This window comes from Gallus gallus, chromosome 2 (genome assembly GCF_016699485.2).
Source record: "Gallus gallus isolate bGalGal1 chromosome 2, bGalGal1.mat.broiler.GRCg7b, whole genome shotgun sequence".
Classification (NCBI taxonomy): domain Eukaryota; kingdom Metazoa; phylum Chordata; class Aves; order Galliformes; family Phasianidae; genus Gallus; species Gallus gallus.
This window is the reverse complement of record NC_052533.1, coordinates 47,595,571-47,619,158: the sequence shown is the minus strand read 5'-3', so window position 1 is coordinate 47,619,158 and position 23,588 is coordinate 47,595,571. Positions and strand designations below refer to the sequence as shown.

Sequence of the window (23,588 nt, the reverse complement as noted above, 5' to 3'; positions counted from 1 at the left end):
GTTTTGTTTGATTTAAAGTAGAGATGAACAAAACCAGATAATGATTTTCAAACCAGTGTATTGCACATGTACACAGCTGGAAAAAAAAATTGGATCTAGAACTAACGGGCAAATTTTGAGCAGAGAGGTATAACTTCCTTACAGATGTGTTCTGTTCTTCACTTAAAGTATTTACATCAAAAAGCTCAACTTGAAGTTAAGGGCTTGTTGAGTAGATTACTGGATGAAATTCTATATTCTCACTTATTCCAGACATCTGACTAGATGGTTATATTGAGATCATCACAGCCTAAGGCCTTCTGTTCTCTCAAATCTGTGAGCAGCAGAAGATTGCTGGCATATGTTTTAATGTTACCATGCTGCATTTTCTTAACTGGTGTGCCCCATTAAGGTGTAGCACTATAAAGGTTGCTTAATAATACCCAGTATTCCTTTAGAATAGTGGAATTGTGCACAGTTTAGCTCCAACAGTGTTTTCTGCGTGCTGTAGATTCCCATCAGAGAGTTTCCCCACCACAGAGGTACTCTGTTTAGTGTGCCTGTGCCAGAGGCATAACACTGCGCCTTCCTTCCCTGCTGCTCCATCAAAGCCTTGCTGTGGTGGTGCAATCCAAGGTTGTGTGGTGGCTGACAGAATCTCCCTCTTCCTTGTGCTTGTGAAGATGAGGTTTCCCAATCAGTACTCCATCCAGAACTATATATTTAAAAAAAATTCCCTCCTGGTAACTTCATCTCGTAGTAGCACCTGTTTTTACACATCTTTACAGTAAAGTTTTCACTCTATGGATTCCTGTTCTTTCCATTATTCAGTCTCTTCTTGTCACCTCAGAATGCTGGCTCTTTGCTCATTCTCTCCTGTCAGTGAAAGTGTCTTCCACTGGGCAAGATTATTCTTGCTGTTTCAACTGATATCTTGAAGTAGCAACTCCAGGTTGCAGCCAATGAGAATTTCTTCAAGCAAAGGTGTGGAGAAAAATCTCTCAAGCTTTGCTTCAAGAGAAGGAATAGAGGAGATAGTCAAGTACAGCCTAATGTAGTGCAATCTCAAGGACTCAAGCCAGCATTGCAGCTAGGCAGAGGCCCACATAATACACCTTCTGCCAGTTTTGGAGCAACCTTTCCTAGGCCTTCAGAGAGGCCTAGCAGAGTTACAGATCTCTTGCCGGATGGCAGCAGTGAGCTGAGGTGTGTGGTAGAGACCCTTGTGCAGGCACTGACTGTGTGCAGAGGTGTGTCCTGGGCTCCCGCCAACCTGTTAGCCATGTCCACGTGGGACAGAACTTGCTCTATGTCACAGAAAGCTTGGGGTTAAATCAGGCATCTCCAGCTAAAGGGCATTTTCAATGTCATCTCTTCAAGTGATGCAACTTTCAATATCATCTTTTTTTCCAGAATGCTAACAACCAGGGTATTTTTTTCAGAGATAGTGAATTTAGTCCACCTTTTTAAAATTACATTGGCTTTTCGACACTTGGCACTTAATAAAATAAATGAGTGGTGCAAGCCATAGTTGCTGTTATATTCAAATTTAATGCAAACCTCTAACGTAACAATGCTTGTTTATGGATGTTTCTGCAAGCTGAGTATATAACTCAATGGCAGGGTGTGAGCCTTTGATTTTGAGGATGTTGGTTGGCAAAAATTACTCATCAGAAGCTACTCTGGCAGGAGGCCAAGCAGAATATGCACATATTGTTATTTGACACAAAATTGGATGTATTTAAATGGAGTATTTGGATTTGGATCTGAACAGGATTCTCCTAAAATTATAACTTCAAAACATACGATCATTTCATATCTAAGAAATATTTTCATTTTTTAACCTTCTTTGAAACCTTGAGTAATCGTAATATTTGAATTTTGTTCTTCTCTCCACACCCTTGTTGGACCTCCATGGCCAATTTCTGATGCATTTAAAAGAGAGAGAGATATATCAAAAAATAATTTCATGCAAATTTCATGGAAGTTGTCAAGTGATTGTAAAGGAAAAGTTCAGATTTCTAGGGGAAAAGTTCAAACAAGAATTGAATAGTTACCTGTTCTATTTGATGTGATCTTGTGTAAGAACAGTCTTACCTCAAAGCCAGCCTAATTTGTAGATCTTGCTCAGGAGGAAGTCAGTTGACTTGAAGGGCAGCTGAGAGTACTATGAGGTGAGATGAGGGCACATAGGTGGATTTAGTTGGACAAACTGTGGGAGAAGGAGCATGCAAATCTCTGAAAGAAACACATAGGAAACCTGACCATTTTTTCTGTTGTTCATCATAACCACAATTCATTTTACAGTGACATTGCCAATATGAAACTTCCTAAAAGGGCTCAAATTTTTAATATTTTTTCTGTATTTTGATACAGCTGAGAATGAAAACCTGTGTTAAAATCAAATCCTTTCCATAAAGCAATCATTCAACTTTCATAAGTGAGTGGTAATGACAGACCAAAAAAAAAAAAAAAAAGGTGCCCAATTTCATTACATTGCAGCCTCTCTATCCGTCAGAGTTATATAAGGACCTGAGAAGAAGTGCTTCTGCAGACATAGGTGACAGTTCCACTCCTTGGCAAACACAATTTCGGAAGAAAGCTGTTCGTACTCTCGCTCTCCATTTTATTGTTTAATAGCAGCCAGGAGCCAAATTTTAAGAATGATTGTGAAAATAGATACTGTGAGAGTGAAGGAATGAAAGGTGCCAGAAAGTTAACTCATCATTTAATACTTCAAACTGTTTCAAGTTGATTTATAGTTTTTATTTTATCTGAACAAGTTCAGCTATCAGTAGATAAACCTTGTAAACTCTCGCTTTATCTTTGTTTTTCTTTCTCTCTGCTACAATTCAACATGATGAGATGCAAGTTGCCCTTTTATCTTCTTCTTACTTTTAAGTTAGCAAAAATTGAATGTGGTAAAAGTTTTGTTACCGACTTGTTAATCTTTAATGAATATAAAGAATGATACTATCTACTGTTTACAGTATTAAAGAAAACGGTCTAAGGAGTGTCTTCCAGCTGTCAGATCAAATATAAATAATAGTGACACTGCAGAATTTGGCAGTGAATACACATACGTATGTATGTGATTATCTAATCATGTGCTATCATGTGGGCATATTTACATCATGGTGGTAAAGTTCTTTTTGAGTTTTAATTTCAAGTATAGCATCCTTCACCAGGAATGTAAGAAATCAGAAACTGCTGATTTTAGAATGTTTTTAATTCTCTTTTCTTATAGATAATGTCTACTTGTCAAGTAGAAATAATAGAAGTAGAGCACAGTTCACTAAGAAAATGAGCTTAGTGTTCTCAGTTTTATCCAGATTGTACAACACATTTTTTGATGCAATTGAGTGGCCTTGATTTAAGAGGAGTACAAAACTGAATGAGCATAGAGGCCTTATTATTTGCTAGTGAGCTGAACTATATGCTCAGAGTGATGAGAAGCCCTTGTACTGCTTCCCACCTGCTTCCAATTGCACTGCTTTTATAAGCATTGGCTTTGCAGTAAAAAACTCTCCTAGAGAAATTCTGTTCTTTCGCATCGTGTATAGTTGGAAGCCTGCATACTTCTGCCTTTCACCTGCATTAATTATGTAGACAAAAGTTGGGTACATTTTATAAGAAACATTAATAAAAATACTGTTGCTTGCAGTCTTTTGGTGTCTTAAATACAACTTTTTTCAGGAAAAAATAAAGTGAGATATTTTGTCCTCAGTAGACGGAGTGGTCAGGACCCCAAGTGTGTTAATGTGCAAGAAGAGTTTGGACAGCACTTTTAGATACATGGTGAAATGGTTAGGGTGATCCTCATAGGTCCCTTCTAGTTGAGGATATTCTGTGACTTTATGACTCTAAAATCCTTTGTTACGTTGTATGTTGCTCTTGTGTTCTTGCTATTGACCAAAACCTACTTTTAAGGGGAAGTGTTGTGGTTTTTTTTTTGTTTTGTTTTGTTTTGTTTTGTTTTGTTTTTCTCTGTCTAATCTTAGTGACTGCTTGGTAACTGTTGACTTTTGGATGTGAGAAGTCTTAAATAAGTTATGAATTCAGTTCTTGTGAGTTCTAATGATATGATGAGGCTTCAAATTCACATCTTAAGAAGGAGGTCATTCCAGTCCATGGAACGTATTATTTTCATTGGAAATATATGATCAGATAGACTGTCAATGATGAGCTTTCCATTCTAAAGGTATACAGGATGGGGCTTGTTCACCAATTGGAAAGTACTAGCTCAGCTCAGAAATGTTGAGCACAGTAACCTGATTTTGATGGCTTTGAAACTAACACAGGGTTTGTAGTGGAGCTGTTAAATTTCAACTCATAAAGTCTGTGTTCAGCGTGCAGCTCTGTCTTGGAACTAAAGTTACACTACACTGACTGGGCATTTTAGATGGCTTTAGCCTGATCTGGGGTTAAAGAAATAAAGTGTGAGTTAAGTGCAGTTATCAAATACTCAGTCAAACAAAAAATAAGGCCTTCTATTTCATATGGTCTTGGCTGGTTCAGATGTGCCAGAGGAGGAACTTAAGTATTAAGGGTGTTGAAAATAGCTCCTAAGGCAGAAGCCAATGCTAATAAACAGTTTTGGAAGTATTGTGAAAGGTTTAAGTACAGTCTGGATTATTGCTATTACTGTGTTAAATCACAGCAATCAAATAGCCAAGCATTGCTTTGAACGATTAAGTGGAATGACCATCAATGAAAAGCCTTCAGGCTCTGTTGCAGATGCAGGGATGGGTGTGGCCATGGTCAGAGCTCCCAAATGTTACTTTGGATGCTGTTACAGATACAGAGCAGGGTGTTACATGATATTTCCAGAATCTGGCAGATTTTAGTTGGGTTTGGATATTTTTTATGTACCTTGGCAGGCATGTGCAAGCCTGCAGCATTGCTGTACAGCAATTTGCATTAATGGCTGAAGTAACACCTACTGGTGAGGCAGAGGCAATCAGCTACAGGCTGCTGCTGGCTTATGACTTCATTTGACTCATGATCCCTTTGAGTCTTGCAGGTCACTTTTTGCTCCCACCCTGAGGCCATTGCCAGTACCTGTCATCGTTTGAACACACATTGATTGAGAAAGAAGAAAGTTGTGGAGAGATGTGCACATGCCTTTGAGGAAGATATACAAAAGCCTTGTATTATTTCCCTTAGCTTATTAAATTAATTAAAATTATTCATTCAAATTTATAAAATCTCTAGATGGATTGCAGTGTTAGAGCTCAGTATGTCAAAAGGGCACAGAAGGACCTCACACAAATGAGTGATTTCTTTAAAGCTGTAGTTAGACTTTACTATCCTCCTTCTCTTGTCTCTGTCTCTTGTGAAGGTGCTTGGATAAATGAAATGCACTGAGTTTGGGTACTGTCACATGAAGGTGGCAATACATATGGGATAAAGAGATTTGTAGATCAGTTTTAAGAGAGTGAATATAGGTGGAGAACATTTTGGTTCTGAAATTTGGAAGGTACAGGAGGATTAGAAGTATTTCTAGGAATTCATTCAAAACAGTCTTGGCTTCCATGGAGGGTGGTGTTGCAACATCTCAGAAGACAGGTATCTTGGTGTGGTTCAGTTTTGTTTAACAAGTGTTCTGTCACTGAATGTGTCATCTCATTCATTAGGTGTGATGGATAGGAGTATAACTCATTCTTTTTTAAATCTTTAATTTGTTGAAGTAGACATCATTTTCCAAACTACTGCATGAGGACGCAGTCTGGTTGCACATATGGAATTCTTCAGGCAAATTGTATTTTTTTTACAGCAGAATTTGAATTCTGTGTAGATGAAGAAGATCTGTCGGGGGTATGTGTGAGCTGGTGAACTATTTTACCATGCTTAAAGGGACTTTGTTTTCAAAGCTTCTTGGCAGTCCTACTGCAACACATTAAGTGTTGCTAATACTTGGACTTTCAAAAGTGCCCATGTCTTACTTGTGTTCCAGAAGGCATGAGAGATGCTTCCCTAAGTAGTGTGCTTGAAACTCTGTAACACATTGGTTTTGCTATTCATATGCTTTAATGTTTTCTTATTCATCATTTAATACTTCTAAAACCATGATTTGACCTTCTTTTCATCTTCATGCAGAATTGAATGAGTGGCTTTCACACTTTCACAATCACAGATTTCTGCTGGCCCATTTCTTGCAGATGATCATATCTTTGCACCCCTAGCTGAAAAAAAACCCAGCAAGATTTATGTTTATTTTCCTGTTTAATGTGGTTTCACGGGCTGCAGACCATGACTTCATGGATGAGGTTGGAAAACTGTTACACTGCATTGCAAGTAAGGGTTAAAAGGCAAGAATGGTCTGTAATTTAACTCACAGCTCCTCTCAGAGCATCTTACATGTGATGTATATTGCCGTTCTTCCAACAAAATCCCTCGTTACAGAAAGAAGAGCAACAACTGCAAACACACTGGGAGAGAGGCAATTGAATGCAACATGTTGTAAGATCCTAGCAGCAGACAATCTGGAGCTGCCTCTGCCTACATTTTGATAAATCTTCATCTACTGTATTTAAATTTCAGTTTTGCTGCAAGAGAATCTGTCTCAATAACATCTTAACTTTTTTTTCCCCCCAAACTATCACCTTGAGAGTCTCCAGTAGGGCTTTCGTAGCTCTGTGTGAACTTTGATGTAAAGCTCTCCCACAGTGAGAGATCAGAAATACCATGTGTAGAAGCAAAGACTCCTTTGAGAACACTTTGGAGACAAAAAAGCATCTGTTTCTTAAGGAAGTAAAAGTTAAGCAAATTTGTATCAAATTAAATGTAATGTGTGATTAGGTATTTCATTGGGTGATGTCACCAGGTTCTTTTTAGATAAAAGAAAATGAAAATAATCCATACCAACGTTACTTGCAAGTCATTTGCACAGAAAAATGGAAAAGATTTAAAAAAAAAATCCTTTTTTTTTTTTTCCCAGGGTCAGCACTGTTCATTAGCATTTATATTTCATTTAGAACAAAAATGTACTTTTTTTTTTTTTAATTATTCTGTTTTGCTTTCTTCACTAGAGTTCTTTTATGCTGATGGTGTTTAAGATACCATCAGCAAAATCAAGGCGGAAGGGACGGAGGAAAAGGAAAGAATGATACACAAATCATTATTTAGGAAAGCAATCAAAGCTGTGCTTGGATTCTTTGTTGGGAAAGTGCTTAGGCATACACCCAGCTAATATCAGTAGGTTCAACACAGTACTGATATGTTTAATTCTGCTGATTTCAGTTGATCATATGCTTCAATGATTGGAGTCAGCTTTCTGAACTGGAATTGCAGCTGATTCAGTATTGTGCATAAGTGATTGACCATTCTCCCAGCGAGTAAACATGAGTCTTACAACTCTGGCCTATGAGCTGCCAAGTAGGAATAGATTTACGTTGTTGAGGAAGCCTTTCACTGACTTGAAGGTGGCTTGTGAAAATGTGAATCTCTGCCTTCTTGGGGAGGCATACAATATTGCTTATGTAAATAAAAACAAATGACAGTGGCCTAGATGCTGTCTTCAACTATAGATTTGTGAGCCTTATCTGTATCAGGTATGGAAGAACAGCATGAATTTGGGTATAAATAAGACTGTTGAGATTCCACTGACAGGCATGTTACCTTCAAGCATGACTGAACTGCCTTTAGGTTGTCTCGGGTGGATGAGAAGAAGACTAAAGGTAAAGCAGCCCCAGAGATGGCTCTTTCTCTGCTACTCAGCTATAACTGCTGAGTCTAGAAAACCTGGCTTTCAGACTTCAAAAGAGATCTTTTCTGGGGGCATTAATTGTTAATAATTGGTAACATTATGCTGCTCATATCAAAATAAAGTAGGAAATCAACTAACAGCTTAAAAACTTGCTCTGAAAATTAAGCTTCACTTCTGCAAGTGTGTACATGTTTGAGGATTCCTTAAGTTTAGTGAAATTACTTATACATAACTGCAGCAAGTGTTTGCAGTATCTGATCTTAAATATATATTACTATTAAAAATAACGTTTTGTGGCATTACACTTTAACTGTGTTGGAATTTGACATTTCATTTCTAAACATTCTAAGCTGCTGATTTAAATTAGAGTTGGACTCAATGGTCCTTGTGGGTCCCTTCCAACTCAGGATATTCTAAACTTCTTCCAAAGTTGGAAAGAACTGCAATGTGATTGACGGATTGAAACACTGCACAACAAAGGATTTCTTTCTCACTATATTTCAGGGTATTTTCTGGAAATTGTTTACCATGTTACAACTCCTCTCCTCTTCTCAAAGCATCTCGCTTTGCATTTGTAGTTTGGTTCAGCCACTCCACCTTATTGATAATATGTAAATAATTTTAACTTTATGTAACCACCAGAATAAAATTGCTTGCTCTTTCTAGTGTCACTGCAGTTCAGTTCAAGAAGAAGCCTGTGATCTAAGACAGTTAGTTGTGTTGCTGTCGACCAACTCATTTACATGAAGCCAAATTTCTTATTTTCAGCATTGTGCTTGCAAAGAACAGTAATTTGAATATAACTTTACTATGGAAATCCCATTGCAGTTTTCTGAACATTTGCAATACTGAATTGCCTGTCTATAAAAGTTCAGCTTGTTTTCCCTGAAGTCACAGAAAATGATGAAAGCTATATTACTCTCCTGCAGTCTGACTATACTTAGTTTTTATTGCTTCCTGAGTGCATGAGAAAATCCATACATTTAAAACTGTTACTTTCATCATTTCAGGCCTTAGTTGGAGGCATGTTGGCTTCCAACAGTCCTTCTGGAGGTGCTAAAAAGCTCAGGCCTGCAAAGTGCTACCCTCCCTCTGGTTCTGCCAATTTTGGCGTGAGCATGGAGGGCTCAGAAATTTCTTGTCGTTGTTCACAAATGCACAGATTTGGGCCTTAATAGGATCGTCAAATTTGAGTTACTTAACAATTTTTGTTATGAGTACTGAAACTGCCATTCTAGCTGCTGTTATGAAGTTAACTTGGTAATAGTAGCTAGACATATCCAGGGGCATAGTTTCCATCTGTATGAGACAAGACTGATATCAGTGGAAAAGCAGTAGAAATAAGGAAAATTACATACTTTAGTATAGTGAGCTGTTAAGACAATTAAGAATGCTAACCAGAATACTTATCAAACTGCTGTCTCATGACACCTCTACCCCCCCAAAAATCATCCTTTGCATTTGCAGAGGTAAAATCTCAGAAAAACAAGCAAGTGTCCAGTTAGACAAGAATTTATCTGTTATTTTAATACAGTCCTTTTTATTTTGTTCTTTTGCTTGTAAGCCAACACTGAGACTTATCAAAAGGTTGCACGTGGAAAGAAAAAACTCGTAGAGAATTTTTCTCATATAATGTAGCTTAAAAGGAATGTGTGAAATTCAAGTTTGGAAAGTATTACACAAAAGTATTATTTTTCCTTTGTTTTTCTTTTCTTTTTCTTTATTTTTCCAAACACATTTTCCTTCAAAACTGCCTCTTTACCAAACCCTTTCTCCCACAAGTCTCCGAAGGAAAAATGACATGAAAGCATAAAATCCTGTTGTATGTTATTTCCAGAAGAATCTGTGGAAATCTTGAATATGATTTTATCATTTTCACTGTAATGTTCCATTGTTAAAAGGAACATCATACTGAAGAGTATTCAGTTGCTGAATGCTGGGTGGTAAGCAAAACTAATGTTTCTTTGACTATTACAAAGCACATAGGAATCTGTAGCACCTCAGTTCTCTTGTATGATAATAGGAATTAGAAGTGGAAAACTCCTGTTATATCAGCTTGACCATCTCCTTGACGCTGCCAGATAGTTGTCTTCATTGCGGTGCTTGGTCTAATTTGCAAATGTCATTAGTCATATGGCTTCCACCACTTCTCTTGGAAGAATATGTGGTATTAAAGCAAGCTGAATATTACTTTCCTTGATCCTTGACTCTTTTCCATCTTCTTGATCCTCTTTGGTATCTCTTCATTGCACTAAACAATTCCTAATGTTACTTTGCCTGTAGCTATTTTCTCTTTTGTTCTTTCCATGGAATCACACAATTACTTTCACTGTTCTGTTTGGGTTTTATTCTATTTTGTTGTATCTTTTTGGTACTGAGGAGTCATGGGCTTATATGTACTGTTCTCTGGAGACAACAAAGAAAATGTGGAAAATCTCTACTGGAGAAAGTTATGTTTACATAACTTATTCTGTGGCCATAGAAGTTATACTTGCAATAGAAGCACAGTGTAGGTCCTAAACACTTGCCTGTATCAGACTCATTAGTCATAAAAAAGATGCTGTGAAGTTTTTTTGTTGTTTTTTTTTCTCCATAAAAATCTAGAATACTCCTTAATCCACACTTTTCTGAAGTTGATGTTGGACAAAGCCTAATATATTTCGCATGTACATTTGTTGAAAGCTTCATTATGGCAATAATATCGTGAATGAAGGATAACTGTGCTGCTTTGACTTACTTAAGACACAAGCACACGCAAACAAGAGTAGGGCTCTGTGAATAACATTAGAAAATGTGTTATTTTGTGACGATTTCCAAAGATTCATTTAGTTTTCTGTTTTTCTCCTAGAATGAAGCATTTTGCCTAAGTTTGGGATCTATTAACTGTAAAAAAAAAAGAAAAAAAGAAAAAAAGAAAGAATATCAGGGAAGTTTATTTATGACACTTCAGTGTGAAATGAAAATGCAAAAAGATTTTGGAAATGTGAAAAATGCTTAAAGAATTTACAGTTTTACAGCCAAATTGATCTGACAAATTCAGCAAGAATCTGACAAATGGCTTGTCTGACCTACATCTGCATCTTTCAAAGTAAAATATCTCAGCTGAGAAGCTTGCTTAATATTAGCTGAAGTTACAGAGGTAGATGATGAATGATGATATTATCAGGGAGATTGTAGGTCTTCAGATGTCAATTATGAGATGTGGCCAGCCTGTAGGAGTAGAAAGTATCTGTAATATATACGTCTCATACCCGTGAAGGATCTTAGGCCTTCCTGCAGACTGTTGCTGGGTGGTAGGTTCTCCACCATTCATATGAAAATGGTGGAAAATCTTGCCCTAGAGCTAACTTACTCCTGGTGTTTTGCCTATCTGTCATGGTGACTACTTGTGTGGGGAAAAAAAAGGTTTTGTTAATAGTCAGCTGTCCGATCTGTCTGTCTGAGAAGTCAACAGAACAGCACAACGAATCAAGCAGGCAGAAGACAAGCTACTATGGCATTACTTCTCCCCAGGAGAAAGCGAAGAATTCAATCTATGCTAAGAAAGACTCTGGTTTTAATATAGTTTGATCTATCAAACCTTAATGTACATAGCCCAAATGTATAAATTGTTTTCTGACAGTAAATTATTAAAGAGACAACATTTCTGAAATACTTGGTAGGATTTTTGGTAGCAGGGCATGGTAAGATACAAACCTCATGAAGAATAAATTTAAGCATTGACATTTGTGTGGCCATAATAAAGTTTTAGATTTGTCTTGTGCGTATTTGCCTTAGAATTCACTGAATTAGTGTACTGCCCTTAACATAAGCTGGTAGCTAATTAGAAAGAGCAGAGATTTGACCACTGAGGAACAAACTCATTTTTAGGGATTGACTTCCCAGCAAGAAATAATCTGTTCAGGCTGAACTGTAAATGTGCTTATATTTAAATGAAAACAATAAATTCTCTAAAACAATTTACATGTTTTCCTAGAAAAATATCAAAGATTTGGTAGCTGATTGTGATAAGCCAGGCATTTGGAGAAAATAGGCACCTTTCAGTCAAAATTCGGTCTTCACTGAAAATGCATTTCCCACACTAATGACCAATTACTGTATTTCATGACAGATAAACTGCTTTTTACACAATTTGTCTCCCTGAAAGCGCATTCAGCTTGCTTTGTAATAATCTTTGGATGATTTTTTTTTCCCCTAGTTGTTCCCAAATGGAGTTCAGAATACTGTTATTGGAGGGCTGCTTAGAAAGCCCTACATTACTTCAAACTGGCCATCATCCCATTTCTCTTGTTCTTCTTTCCATGTTGATAGCTATGAACATAAGCTAGATCCCTTTTTTAGAATATGCTTATTCCCAGTTTAATATTATATATGTGTGTATATATATATATATATATATGATAGTATACGTATATTCATGAATAAATAAATAAATAAAAATCACCATGGTTATTAGAAGAACTTTGTTCCTTGGGAATTTTTGGTAATGTTCCTGGTTGGTTTTCCCAATGTTCAAGTTTTGTAATTTTACAGTAGATAAATTTCATGTGTCTTGGGCATTCTCCAAATATAAAGCAGAGGGATGTGAAGGAAGTACAGAAATATACAGCATTATTTAAATATAGGAGTCTGAACTCTTAACCATTTACAGCTTGAGTACTTTAGTAGTCCTAAGATCTGTGACCTGTTGCATACCTCTTTACCTTTTCCAAAACAGATGGGCAGTAATTCAATCTACTTGTTTATTCCTGCTGGCAGATCTAATGCTTTTTGGGTGGTGTGGTTCTCGATAGAAAATTTTGTATTCGAGATGTGTATGGATATATGTGTGTACAAAAGAAGATGTAATAAAAGTTAAAGGTATCAGTATTAAATGACACAAGCACACTACAGATTATTCATTATCAGGATGAAGTTAATGAGAGGACAGCTTAATTGCTATGCTTCAGAAAATGAAGAAATGAAAAGTTGTTACCAAGTTATTGTAACTTTCCCTAATTCCCTTTTCACACTCAGCCCGAATGGCAGTAACGCCCACATCTGTAGAATCTCCACTGAGGTTTGCAGCCTGGGGACACAAATGCTCGAGAACTTTGTGAAGTGTTTACAAGTTAATTAAAAAAATAATAATCCGTGAGCATTTGTTAAATGTTGACAGTGTTGTTACCTCCTTGGTGCTTGTTGTCTCCCTTGTGTTACACTGCTATTACATGTTACACTGAGGTTACATATCAGAAATAAGCCAGAATGACAAAAGAACATTTTAGCAAGGTTTATAAACACTGTTAAACTCAAGGTAAAGTCTACCCTGCTATTTTGCAGCAGTTTGGAAACTGAGCTGGTACTAGCTTGGTGTAAATTGGACCCGTTGTATTGCAGTTAGTAGAGGACATATAAAAAAGAGAGTGATGGAAACTGTTGTCTCACATTATCCATCCTGTGGTGTATATAGCCCCTTCGGACAAAGAAGAGTTCATGGAATGAACTCCTTGCTTTCAGGCACGCTTGCTAAATAAAAAGCAAATTTATTTTATTTACCCAGTTCTTTAATGAATGAGTCAGTTCGTGCTTCCCACTCATTTGTCTACCATCACTCCCCTTTCAGATTCAAAGGTCTGACCATTACAAAATTATGTATGCAGTGATCAGTGGCTCACTGGTGACTTGAGAGGGAATGGTAACGCTCACTTTCAGTTTATTATTCCACAGAAAGTGGTATCAAATACTGATCAAGTCCAGTTTCTCCTGTAAAAGCACACTGTAGGAAAGTTTGTAGCTTGTCCATCATGATGATCAGTCTTCAGCACTGCATTAAAGTCAGTGGTTTCACACTAATCCCTCCTGCACTCCAGGCAAAATTGGGATAAGCAAGATATTGTTACATTCTTAAACCTTCTGAAAAGCCTTTTGGATCGTGTCCATAGAATAAAGATCATATGCTGAGAAAAAGGAAGCTGTATATACTTTCTCAGGCAGTTTATAATGTTAATCAAAATTATTAGCAGTGAGAAGATGGCGTTCTAAGAAGAAAATTATGATTTCTGGAAACATGACTTGAAGGTGCTAGGAAAAATCTGTCTTCTTTTGTTAACGCAAAAAGAGCAAAAAGAGTTATTCACTTTGGTCATTTGGAACATGTAGTTTTGCATCCAAAATTTTATGAAGAAGTTACTTGAAAACTGCAGTTTCTTCTAAGACTGTTTTATGTCTGATCTACAAATAGCAAAATTGCCCGTCGGGCCGTGAGATGGAGTGGTTTTTTCCTCTTTTCTTTTTGGTGGGAAGAGCTGAAGAAAGTGGTGCCTCCCTTCTCTAACTTAATCTGAACTCAAAATAACTTTCTGTTCTCTTGTTTTAACAGTCCTTTTTCTGAGTCACTGTATGAAAGAGAGACTGGGAAGTGTTGAATACTGTAGATTAAATACTTCAAAGCCAACTTTGACTTAGTTGTATGCATGCTTCAGAGTAGACTAATGTACAATAGTATCCAAGAAACTCAGCCAGTAATTCATGAGAGTCCAAAATGTTCTCCTTAGGATGAATCATAGCAGCATAATTGATAGGATTGGAGAAGATCCCTTAGGTCATCCAGCTGAAAGCTGTGTGTCTTCTTCACTAATCTCCACTGGGATTTCTTCTACCCTATCTTGACAAACCTCTCATATCCTTGACTCATCCACCTCCCTAGGTAGTTTCTTCCATTGCCTAATGATTTAACCTGAACATCTTTAAACCTTACACCATAATGCTTAGTATGAACAATTTATGACTACAGAAAATGATCCTTTTTGCCTCCCTTCTGCTCCCTTATTCTGTCATGCTGAAATATCATCCCTCCTTTTATTTATTTGTTTGTTTGTTTGTTTGTTTGTTTAAATTCCAGGAAGTGTGCTTTTTTTTTTTCTTCTGTCTTTGGTGTTTTTGTAACTATAACTGATTTTCTTTGATCTTTTGGTTTTCTGTTTTCAATGCTCAATACATTTTGATCTACACATGAACTTTCTGTGACTCAGTTATATGCAGTATGCATTAAATCATGCTTTTGAGGGGTGAATTGGCATGACTGAAATATTCCATGTCTTTGCTTATAGAAGTGGCTTTCACAGGGGTGCTAATGTGCTCTGACTGAGAAATACACAACATAATTTGAGGATTTTATTAAGTGGAGGAAGCTGGGCTCTATTTTTAGATTCAGATACATGCCATCTCATGTTATTAATCAGAACATCGATTTAGTCACATGCTTTAGATTTTGAAAACTTGTCTCCAAAAACTCTTGGGGTTGCCTATTATGCAAGGCTTAAAGTTTATTATGGCTACTTCCAAAAGTGCTGTTTCCCAGTTTATAACTGTTGAAGTATAAACTCTTTAATATACATTTGTCTTAAGTGTGTGTTCAGACCACTACTGTTCTGTTGGGATTTTTGTATTATCTGTAAAATGAAATACTTAGGTTTTTCCAATGGGAAATATAGAGGTTAAAGGATAAGATAAAGCCTTTTTTTTTTTCTCTCTCTCTGATGAAATAAGATAGAGGAGCCTTCATCTACAGAATTTTTAATTTTATACCAGGTATTTCTTTGGTTCTGCCTAAGCCTGTCAGGATAAACTGATGAGAAACCTCTCTGATATTAGTCATCTGACCTGCTACAAATAGCATATGGCAGTTAAAATAATGAGAGATTTATGTTGCTCTCCTAGCTGACTAATAAATGCTGCATATTGAAAAATACAGGGTAGAGGTGGGAAGGCTCATGATTGCAAGCTGTGTTTTCATATTGCCTCCCATTTCAGAGTTACACAATAAAAATTGCTGCAGTCTATACCTCATCTATCAGTTCATCCCTCCCACAATTTACTCATGTAGAAGTTCTTTGATTGGCGCAGCAGTACTCCACATTACCTGTAGTTGTGTATAGTGGAGTCAGGCAAAGCTATGTGAAGCTGAGGTAACTCCTGCTATATTGTGTCGGTTTTGCCAATCCATGATTACAGCTAAGGTATCAGGTTCAGCTGATCCACTGTGTTTCCCGGATTTGAAAGTAACCATTCACATTAACTCATTTTTGCACAGCAATTTACAGAAATAGACACAGGAATTATTTGTAAGAAGTCCATGTCGTGGAAGTAACAGTTTGTGAAAGTGATATCCCGGGTGCTATTTTGTGTCCCCAATAACTGTTTTTGCTTTATATTTTTAGAACTTTAATTTTCAATCTTATGGCTTCAGCCTACTAAATGCAAAGATACATTAGGCAATGATAGCCTTTTCACTAAGGTTTCTCCTCTCAGGATTCTTCAAAGCCTCTCCAATGTTTTCTTCCTGTTTATGTCCCAATGTCCTCTAGCTAGAGTCCTCAAATGTAGTTGTGCAGACACCGGGGGCACTGTGCAGTAGCACTGTCGCTCATCTTGAGGCGTGCAACCCAGTGGGCAGTGCTAATGCACAGATCAGTGCCTTTAGGTCACTTTGGTAAATCTTTGGCTGTTCCCTTTGGGGACAAACAGCTGACATAAGCATACTACTTTTTGCTGTTTCTTAACTATGTGTGCGTCCAGCTTTTCTAAGAGTGTGCAGAAAGCAGTTTGCAAGCTCTTCCCTGACTGTGGTGGGAAAGGAAGGCATTCTCCAGTGCCTTTTTATTTAGCGTGGAGAGCTGTAAATAGCTGCAGATGTGATTTCAACAAAGCTACATAGTCAGGAACAGGAACTGAGGGCTCTGCAGTGGCTTCTGTGGTTCTGAACTGCATTGAGCTACGTGGCCCATTTCGCTGTGAATGCATGTCTTTTAAGCTCTTTCTACTGTGCTACTTCGGTGGAGCTTTCCTCAGAGACCATCTGTGTTTAAGATTAGTCCCATAATGTATTTTAAATGGAATCTTATCTTCTCTGAGCCTTGTTAATCTCTTAGGTCCTAGAGCAATGTTTCTTTCTCCTCTCCAGTGGCTGTAGCTCATCAGGGTTTCCTACCTTCCACACATCTCATTATCATGCCTCCTACCTCCATCCTCTAGATCATTAATGGAACAACATGGGACCTGCTGCTGGTCCCTTTGGCATCCCAGCATGTGCTGTCTCCTAAGGGTTTGGAACAAAGGAACTGCCATTTGAGGGTTGACCTTTGTAAACCCATATCAGCTCTTGACATGGTGTTTTGAATTGTCCTTTAAAAAAAATACGAACTTCAGTAAGGGGCACCTCTGAGTCCCTTGGGGGGCTTGGGCTTCCAGCTGTTGCTTAAATGTTACTGCTTTAGTCTTTTGTATTTTGGCAATTTTATCCGTGATCTGCTCTGTTAGCCTCACTGACACTTTGCTTCGATCTCAAGGCTTGAGGTAAAATTTGTTTAACTTACCAGCAGCTATGAAAACCATTCATGCATATGCTGAAATCCCCAAGCACTGAAGGACATCGAAGAGAAGGCAATGTAGATGTTGTTGTTCATGTGAACTTGTTTGGATCTAAATGACAGCCTTTGGTTTATTATTATTTTCTTACATGGTGTAGATTGTTTGTGATAAATTCTGTGTGAACATGATTATGAAGGCATTTGGGCCTAAAGACAATGCAATGGCCTGTGTTCAGAAGACCTGGATAATCAAATTTAATTCTGCTGCTGGATTGGATGTGTAGGGATTTAAGCCTCCCATAGAGATGGCTGAAAGCTGTGTGTTATTGGTATTATTATTCATGTATCGTTTGGATTTTGGATTGCTTAATATTAATTAGAAAAGGATTTAAGTTAAATAATTTTCAGCCTAAAGTAATAGTGGACATGTAAGAAACTGCTGGGCTAAATAATCACTTTAATTAAGTCATGCAAGTATATACAAATATATATAGTGAGTTCTTGAATTTGCAAGTTATGCATTCTTATCCTGTTTTGCTTGTAATAAATTGTTTCCTCTGGCTATAACCAAAGCTTTTACAAATCAATAATCAACAACAGAGTGTATGCAGTTGCCAAGTACACCAAATTTTTAAGCATCTTGTTTCTGCTTTATAGGTTTGTCTGAGGATGCAGCAGAGGAAGCAGAAAAGCCATGAAATATGAAAACGACCTTCAGGAGGAATTTCTATCTGATATCAAATGTATTTGTAGTGCAACAGTACCGATCCTTTTTAGTCTGTATCGATTACAGCCTTCAGAAGAAGAAGACTGTGATAATTTATACAAAAAAAAAGTTCAATTCTAAACATTTCAGTTGGATCTTCTTGAGAACTACTAGCATCTTTTCTGTGAGCAAAGCTAATGCACTTACTCAACTGTGGTAGGGATGTTGTGTTAAGTTTTGTGATACATCAGCCCTTCCTAAGGATTCTGTTGATTGATCAAAGACTGTTTACATATAGTTAAAAGCAACCTTTGTTTCAGGATATGTTTTATCTGTTTTTTAAGATGTTCTGAACTATACCTCCCTTTGAGATTATATTAACATTTGCTATATCACAGCTTTGACAAAAGATAACTATCTCTTTTCCTCCTGTACTAACATTCACCATTCCAGACAGCCGAATTCACCACAAGAAGAAAAACTGGTAATCCATCAACTCTTTTTTGGCCCCAACTCCCCCTCATTGCTTATACAAACTCCTGCTCTCAGGAGATACAGAGTAAAATATGGTTACTGGACATAAAGGGCAAACCCTTTTGCCATTAACAATGTCACTACTATGTGAATAAAGTTTACACTTTAAGTACCCTGAGCACAGCAACACATGGATCTTTCTGTGGTTACCTGTTATTCCTGCTTTTCTTGTGGTTCAGCCTGTTCTAGTTATGGGTTAGATTTTCAAAACTTACTAGCAGTTTTTGAGTGCCTTAATTTTAATGAATCCAGTTGGAGAGGGCTTAGAGGTTTCAGTTTTTATGAAGCGCAGAGCACTCACATTCTGAAAATCAGGTCCACGTGAGGTGCCTGAAATGCAACACTCAACAATGGAGACAAGCCAAACACCTTTGTAAACCTTGGCCTAGGGTTTGGAAGTGTCACTCATGTCTGACTTCCTGAGAGTGAGCTGTGCGTGGTATCAAAAGAAGATATTTGGAACTGAAAGCAAGTGAGACCTGAGTCAAGAGTACAGACAGACATCTGAACAAGCTCTCTCTTGGCTATTGCTGGTTCATAAAAAATTAGAAGCTGTGTTTTTTTTAGATTACAAATACAGAAAGCATTGCAGCTCACAACTTAGTTTCTGCGATGGCATGAGCCATGTCCACTTCCCACTCTCCTGCTGATTTCATGAACTCTGGTTCTAACCATAGAAAAGGTCTCTCCAACTCACTTTTCTACTGTTTTGAGAAGGGTTGTGATAGTTGCTGTGGTCTGTACAAGACTTGGATCTATGGATTAAAAGGAGTCATTTTACAGGATCTGTTAAGCCTACAACTTTGATCACCTTCATATTTACTTTCAATCTTTTGCGTCCACCCCCAAAACAAAACCTGTTTGCAACAATTATGGATCTGCTGCTTAATACTTTGGTCCTACTCTGGCTCAGTACCATGATAAAACCACATTTCATTGAGCCCTTTTCAACATGTTAACTATTACATGGAACAAAGTGGCCAGGACGCTGCATAAGGTTTCTGATACCTCTAGAATTGAAGTGATCAGGGCCTCACAATAAAAAAGACTCTTTACCCCGGGAGACCTCAGATATCTGAAGTTGTGGTGCCAGAATTCTTGCCTCTTTCCCAGGAAGGAAAAAATCCTACACCCCACTTGTTATGCAGGGATTCTGCTGGTTGAATTTCCTTCACTCTGATCCATCCCCCATGGTTTTTGTCAAGAGGGCAGTATCCAACCCCTTGTAAAGGTATCCTGCTGCGCTGTGAAAATTACCCAATAAAATAATCTCCTGTAGTTTCTGTACACACCTCAATGACCAAAGAAAATCCATGGAGAACTAATCAATTACTGTAGCTATTAGGCTTAAACTTTAACTATAGATCTCAAATGTTCTTTTGTGAGTGTCTGCTAGGTAATCTAGAAAAATCTTCTACAGTCTACTATATTTTGCCCATGCCATGCAAGTGCCATTATGCTGTAGAATCCTGGACCAAAGAATCCTGAGCTATATGTGTAAGACATTAGCTGGAAAATACACTACTGTGAGAAATACATTTCTCTGTCAGAATTATAATTCTTGAATGTGATCCCAATGCTCAGAGCTGCCTCGATTCATCAGGAATTTAGGGTAAACGAGTGGGCACTCAGGTCAATTATTTCATACACTCTTCTATCATTTTAACACGTAAGGCTCAGACGCACTCTTATTTGTCTTTTCTGCTCAATGCTTTGTAAAATGAGGTCTCATGATAATACTGTTACAGAAAGGGGAAAACCTGCTGGTAATAAAGGGAAAAAAAAAAAAGGTAGAACTGACTACAGTCATAATGTATGACCTCTTCGTTTATTGTGCTAAATCATGGATTGTGATAGTATCATCAAGATTTAAGAGAGAAAACAAGTTGTTTTGAGTGAAAATCACTTTGTTTCTCCCAATGCCAAATAGCCCAGCTAATTCAGAGCAAGGAGGTACTTGAAATGTAGTCATTTACACACCAGTCTAAGAGGAAATATTGTAAAGTAACTCTTAGCAGTTTTCAAATGGAGTTTGAATTTTTAAGAAAGTTCTTTATGGTTGGAAAAAAAAAAAAAAATCAGTCTGCTTACTGGGAGTTTTGAAGCTAGAGAGTTGGCCAACCAAAAAATGTAAGGAAACATTGGAAGGTTAGGGGGTCCAAATGTTCGGTTTGCATTGATGGTGTTTCTGAGGCCAAAAAAAAAAAAAACAACAAACATTGCTGACCAACCAAATAATTCTGAACAGGATTTTAGAGTAATGCCTAATCAACTGTTTGGTTAATTATAAGATTACAGTGTTTTCAGGTAAAGCAGAGTCTGTAATATAAATGTCATATCTAGAAACCTAGTGTTTTATTCTACAAAAAGATTGCTCATATAAGAAATGTTAGTTTCTGAGCTTAAATATGCATCCTGTTTGAATATTTAGCTATTTAAGGAGAAATTTATATTTTTAGTTGGCTCAAAGATAAAAATTAATTTTAATTGATCATTTTATTAATATCAATTTTGGATACTTGTATCTAAAGTGAATTTTGTAATATTTTGAAAACCAAACAGAGGGTCTTGGCAACTTTTTTATTATATTTGTGCTATAGTGCTTTGAAATGTATTTTCTGAAGTAAGTCCTAACCTAAAATATATGCATTTTATTTTTGTTAAACAGGTAAATATTTCGCAGTTGTTGTTGTCTGAATGTTATTGTATAAGAGAATTTTCTTTCATTTTATTTTCATGGTGTTGAAGTTTAGAAAAACAGATTAAAACAATTACTGCTCTGATGACCAAAATCTGGAGGTTTGGGCTCTGAGGGTTTTTTGGGCTTTGAACACAATGCTGAGTTCAGTCCAGGACTGTGTTTTCCAGTCCCAGATTGATTCATCTGTCCAACTATTATTAAACTATGGCACAGAAAAACATTATTCCTTTATTTGCAAGAGGTTGAATTTTGTTTTCCTGGTATCTTGTCTTTTCTTCAGTGTTTACTGTGTGGAGAGTGTTAAGAGATAGGTTTCAATGTTGTTGTATTGTTTATAAAGAATAGTTCACTACCATAAAAAGAAACTTGCTGAGCAGAGATTGTGTTTGTATGTCAAGTCCTTTCAGCATAAAAAATACAGTTTATGCACCATACTTAACAATCATCTTTCCTTCTTATCACAGGATCTTGTTTATAAATACTTCAAAAAAATTGTTGTAAAGGTACTGCAAAATATATGGCTTACTCCTGAAAGCAAACTTCTTTCTTGCTTATTTGTTTTTAAATTAAGCTCGAGTTTTCCATGGCTTTGTTTGTAGTCACCCTTTGCTATTATGCTACTTTGTTCATTCACTGCCTCATTGCACAGGGATTCCTCCAGTATTTATGTGGTATCTTCATATGCTGTTTGCAGCTGACTTAGTTCCTCCTCCGTAACTCAATGTATGTTTAACTTTGCATAGTTTCTTGTTTGTATAAGAGCCATGATCCTCTAGAGGTGAATGAATGCCCTCAGGTCACGATGAAGCAAGTGGGAGGCCAAGCCACGTAGCATTCTGCAAATTAGCAAAAATGACCCCAATTAGAAGTGCTGTTGAATGCATTGCTTCTATGGGAATTTATTCTAGTACTCCAGTAGACCAAATCCAACACAAGAATGATAGTCATATAAAGACTAGAAAACACTGCTTTATTTAGAGTCTGAAGCTCCTCTCTACTCACCCATCTCCTGTACTGTAAATTCTTACAATTGTCAGTGGTATCAAGTATTCTGTCTTCCTCCTTCTCCTTTGTATGATGATTAGCAGTTTTCTGTACAAATGTACTAGTTCGGGGGGAATGTGCTCTGTACAAGAGACCAGCTGATCACATCAGAGACACCTAGCAGTTTTATTAGCACTGAATGTATAGCAAATGGTTTAATTAATTGTAGGAAAGAGGCCTAACCTAGTTACTTGTATCTGACAGTGTGTCCTGTTTGCCATAAGTTTACATCTGTTATAGCAAGGAGTACAAAGAAAATGCAACATCCAAGCACATTTAAACAAATATATTTGTTATTTTAAAACACTGGGGTATTTTCCAAGAGTTTCATATTGTCAAAAGCAGGAAAGAGAGTAAATCACCATTATATTTTCTTAAGTACTTACTGTAGGTTGATATTTTCTTCACACCCACCGTTGTATGCTTAGATTTACTCTGTGTGCATGAGGCATGCATGCTTTATTGAAAATTTTAATATTCATCCTCATTCTTAAAATGGAAGGATTGAGCAAAACTTTGTTTTTTAATAGCGGAAAGAAATCACAGAAGTAACCAGCAGCCCTGGAATAGATCCACGCCCTCAGGCTACAGGATGTAAATTGATGTTAGCTCTAGTGGGAGTATTTTCCACCTGATCTAGCATAAGCATATTGTATTATTCACTTGTTTGCTACTTTAATACCACTTTAGCGGTTTCATCATAAAAAAAATATTCCTTTTGGAAATTATTTTTGGCAAAAGCAATTAAGACTCCTGAGGAAAATGATAACAGTTTTTGATAAGATATTTTGATTCATCTTTATGAGCAGAATAGAAACTTGGAGTGCTTCCTAAGTAGGAACAATCATTGCAGCTCACAGCCCACCCTCCACTGCAGCTCCAGCTGGGTGCAGACTGACAGCACATTCAGCTGCAGAAACAAGATAACAGCTCTGCTCTGATTATGTGAGCTGTTGCCTGATCAGTAATCTTGGAGTTCAGTCATCATGAGTCATTACTGTAACCTGATTAGGTGCCCAAATCTGCCTTAATTGAATTTAACTGAGTGTTTTGCCACAGACTGTGATAGGAGAACATCCATACTCCTCTACTGGAGGCCAAATGCCATAATAAGATGACATATAAGCACCATTTACTCCTAGCTAGATGATGTAATACGTTATGTGGGTTGCTCCAAGAGGTATTATTCCCCAAATCTGTATCTGCGAGAGTCAGCTAGTCAGTATTAATTAAACAGCTACTACATTCCACTCCAGAAGTGGTTGCTTCTCTGTAGAGAGTGATGCTACGTGTTAAATAGGCCCTTTCAAAATAAATAAATTCTCAAAGCACTTTATACAGGTTGCTTCAGCCACTTCTGAGATGAAGTCACTCTCAAGATGATGTATAACAGCTTTCAACAGCACAAGCAGCGCTATTAGTTTAGGAAACCAGGCAATGAGCAGCATGCTCTCGTTCTGCTTTCCAATCAAGAGAGCATGGGAGGGATACATTTGCAGGACATGTTCTGCTGGGAAGAATGCATTTGAGTTGGCACCTTATCAACTGAAAACTTGGCCCTCTATC

General features: G+C 37.2%; 1 protein-coding gene across 7 annotated transcripts in view; it reads left to right on the top strand.

Moving 5' to 3' along the window:
• Window positions 1–23,588, top strand: part of BBS9 (Bardet-Biedl syndrome 9) — a 304,545-nt gene that overhangs the window by 270,040 nt on the left and 10,917 nt on the right. For 2 of the 7 annotated variants that reach the window (XM_040690177.2, XM_015281672.4), the window contains one exon: window positions 17,695–21,512. The exons of 4 other annotated variants lie outside the window; for them this stretch is intronic. In XM_040690177.2, the coding sequence (XP_040546111.1) occupies window positions 17,695–17,735 (41 nt within the window). In that variant the 3' untranslated portion in view covers window positions 17,736–21,512. Of the gene's footprint in view, window positions 1–17,694; window positions 21,513–23,588 lie in introns of those variants that run through there. One more of the 7 variants, XM_040690174.2, reaches the window with a different exon arrangement.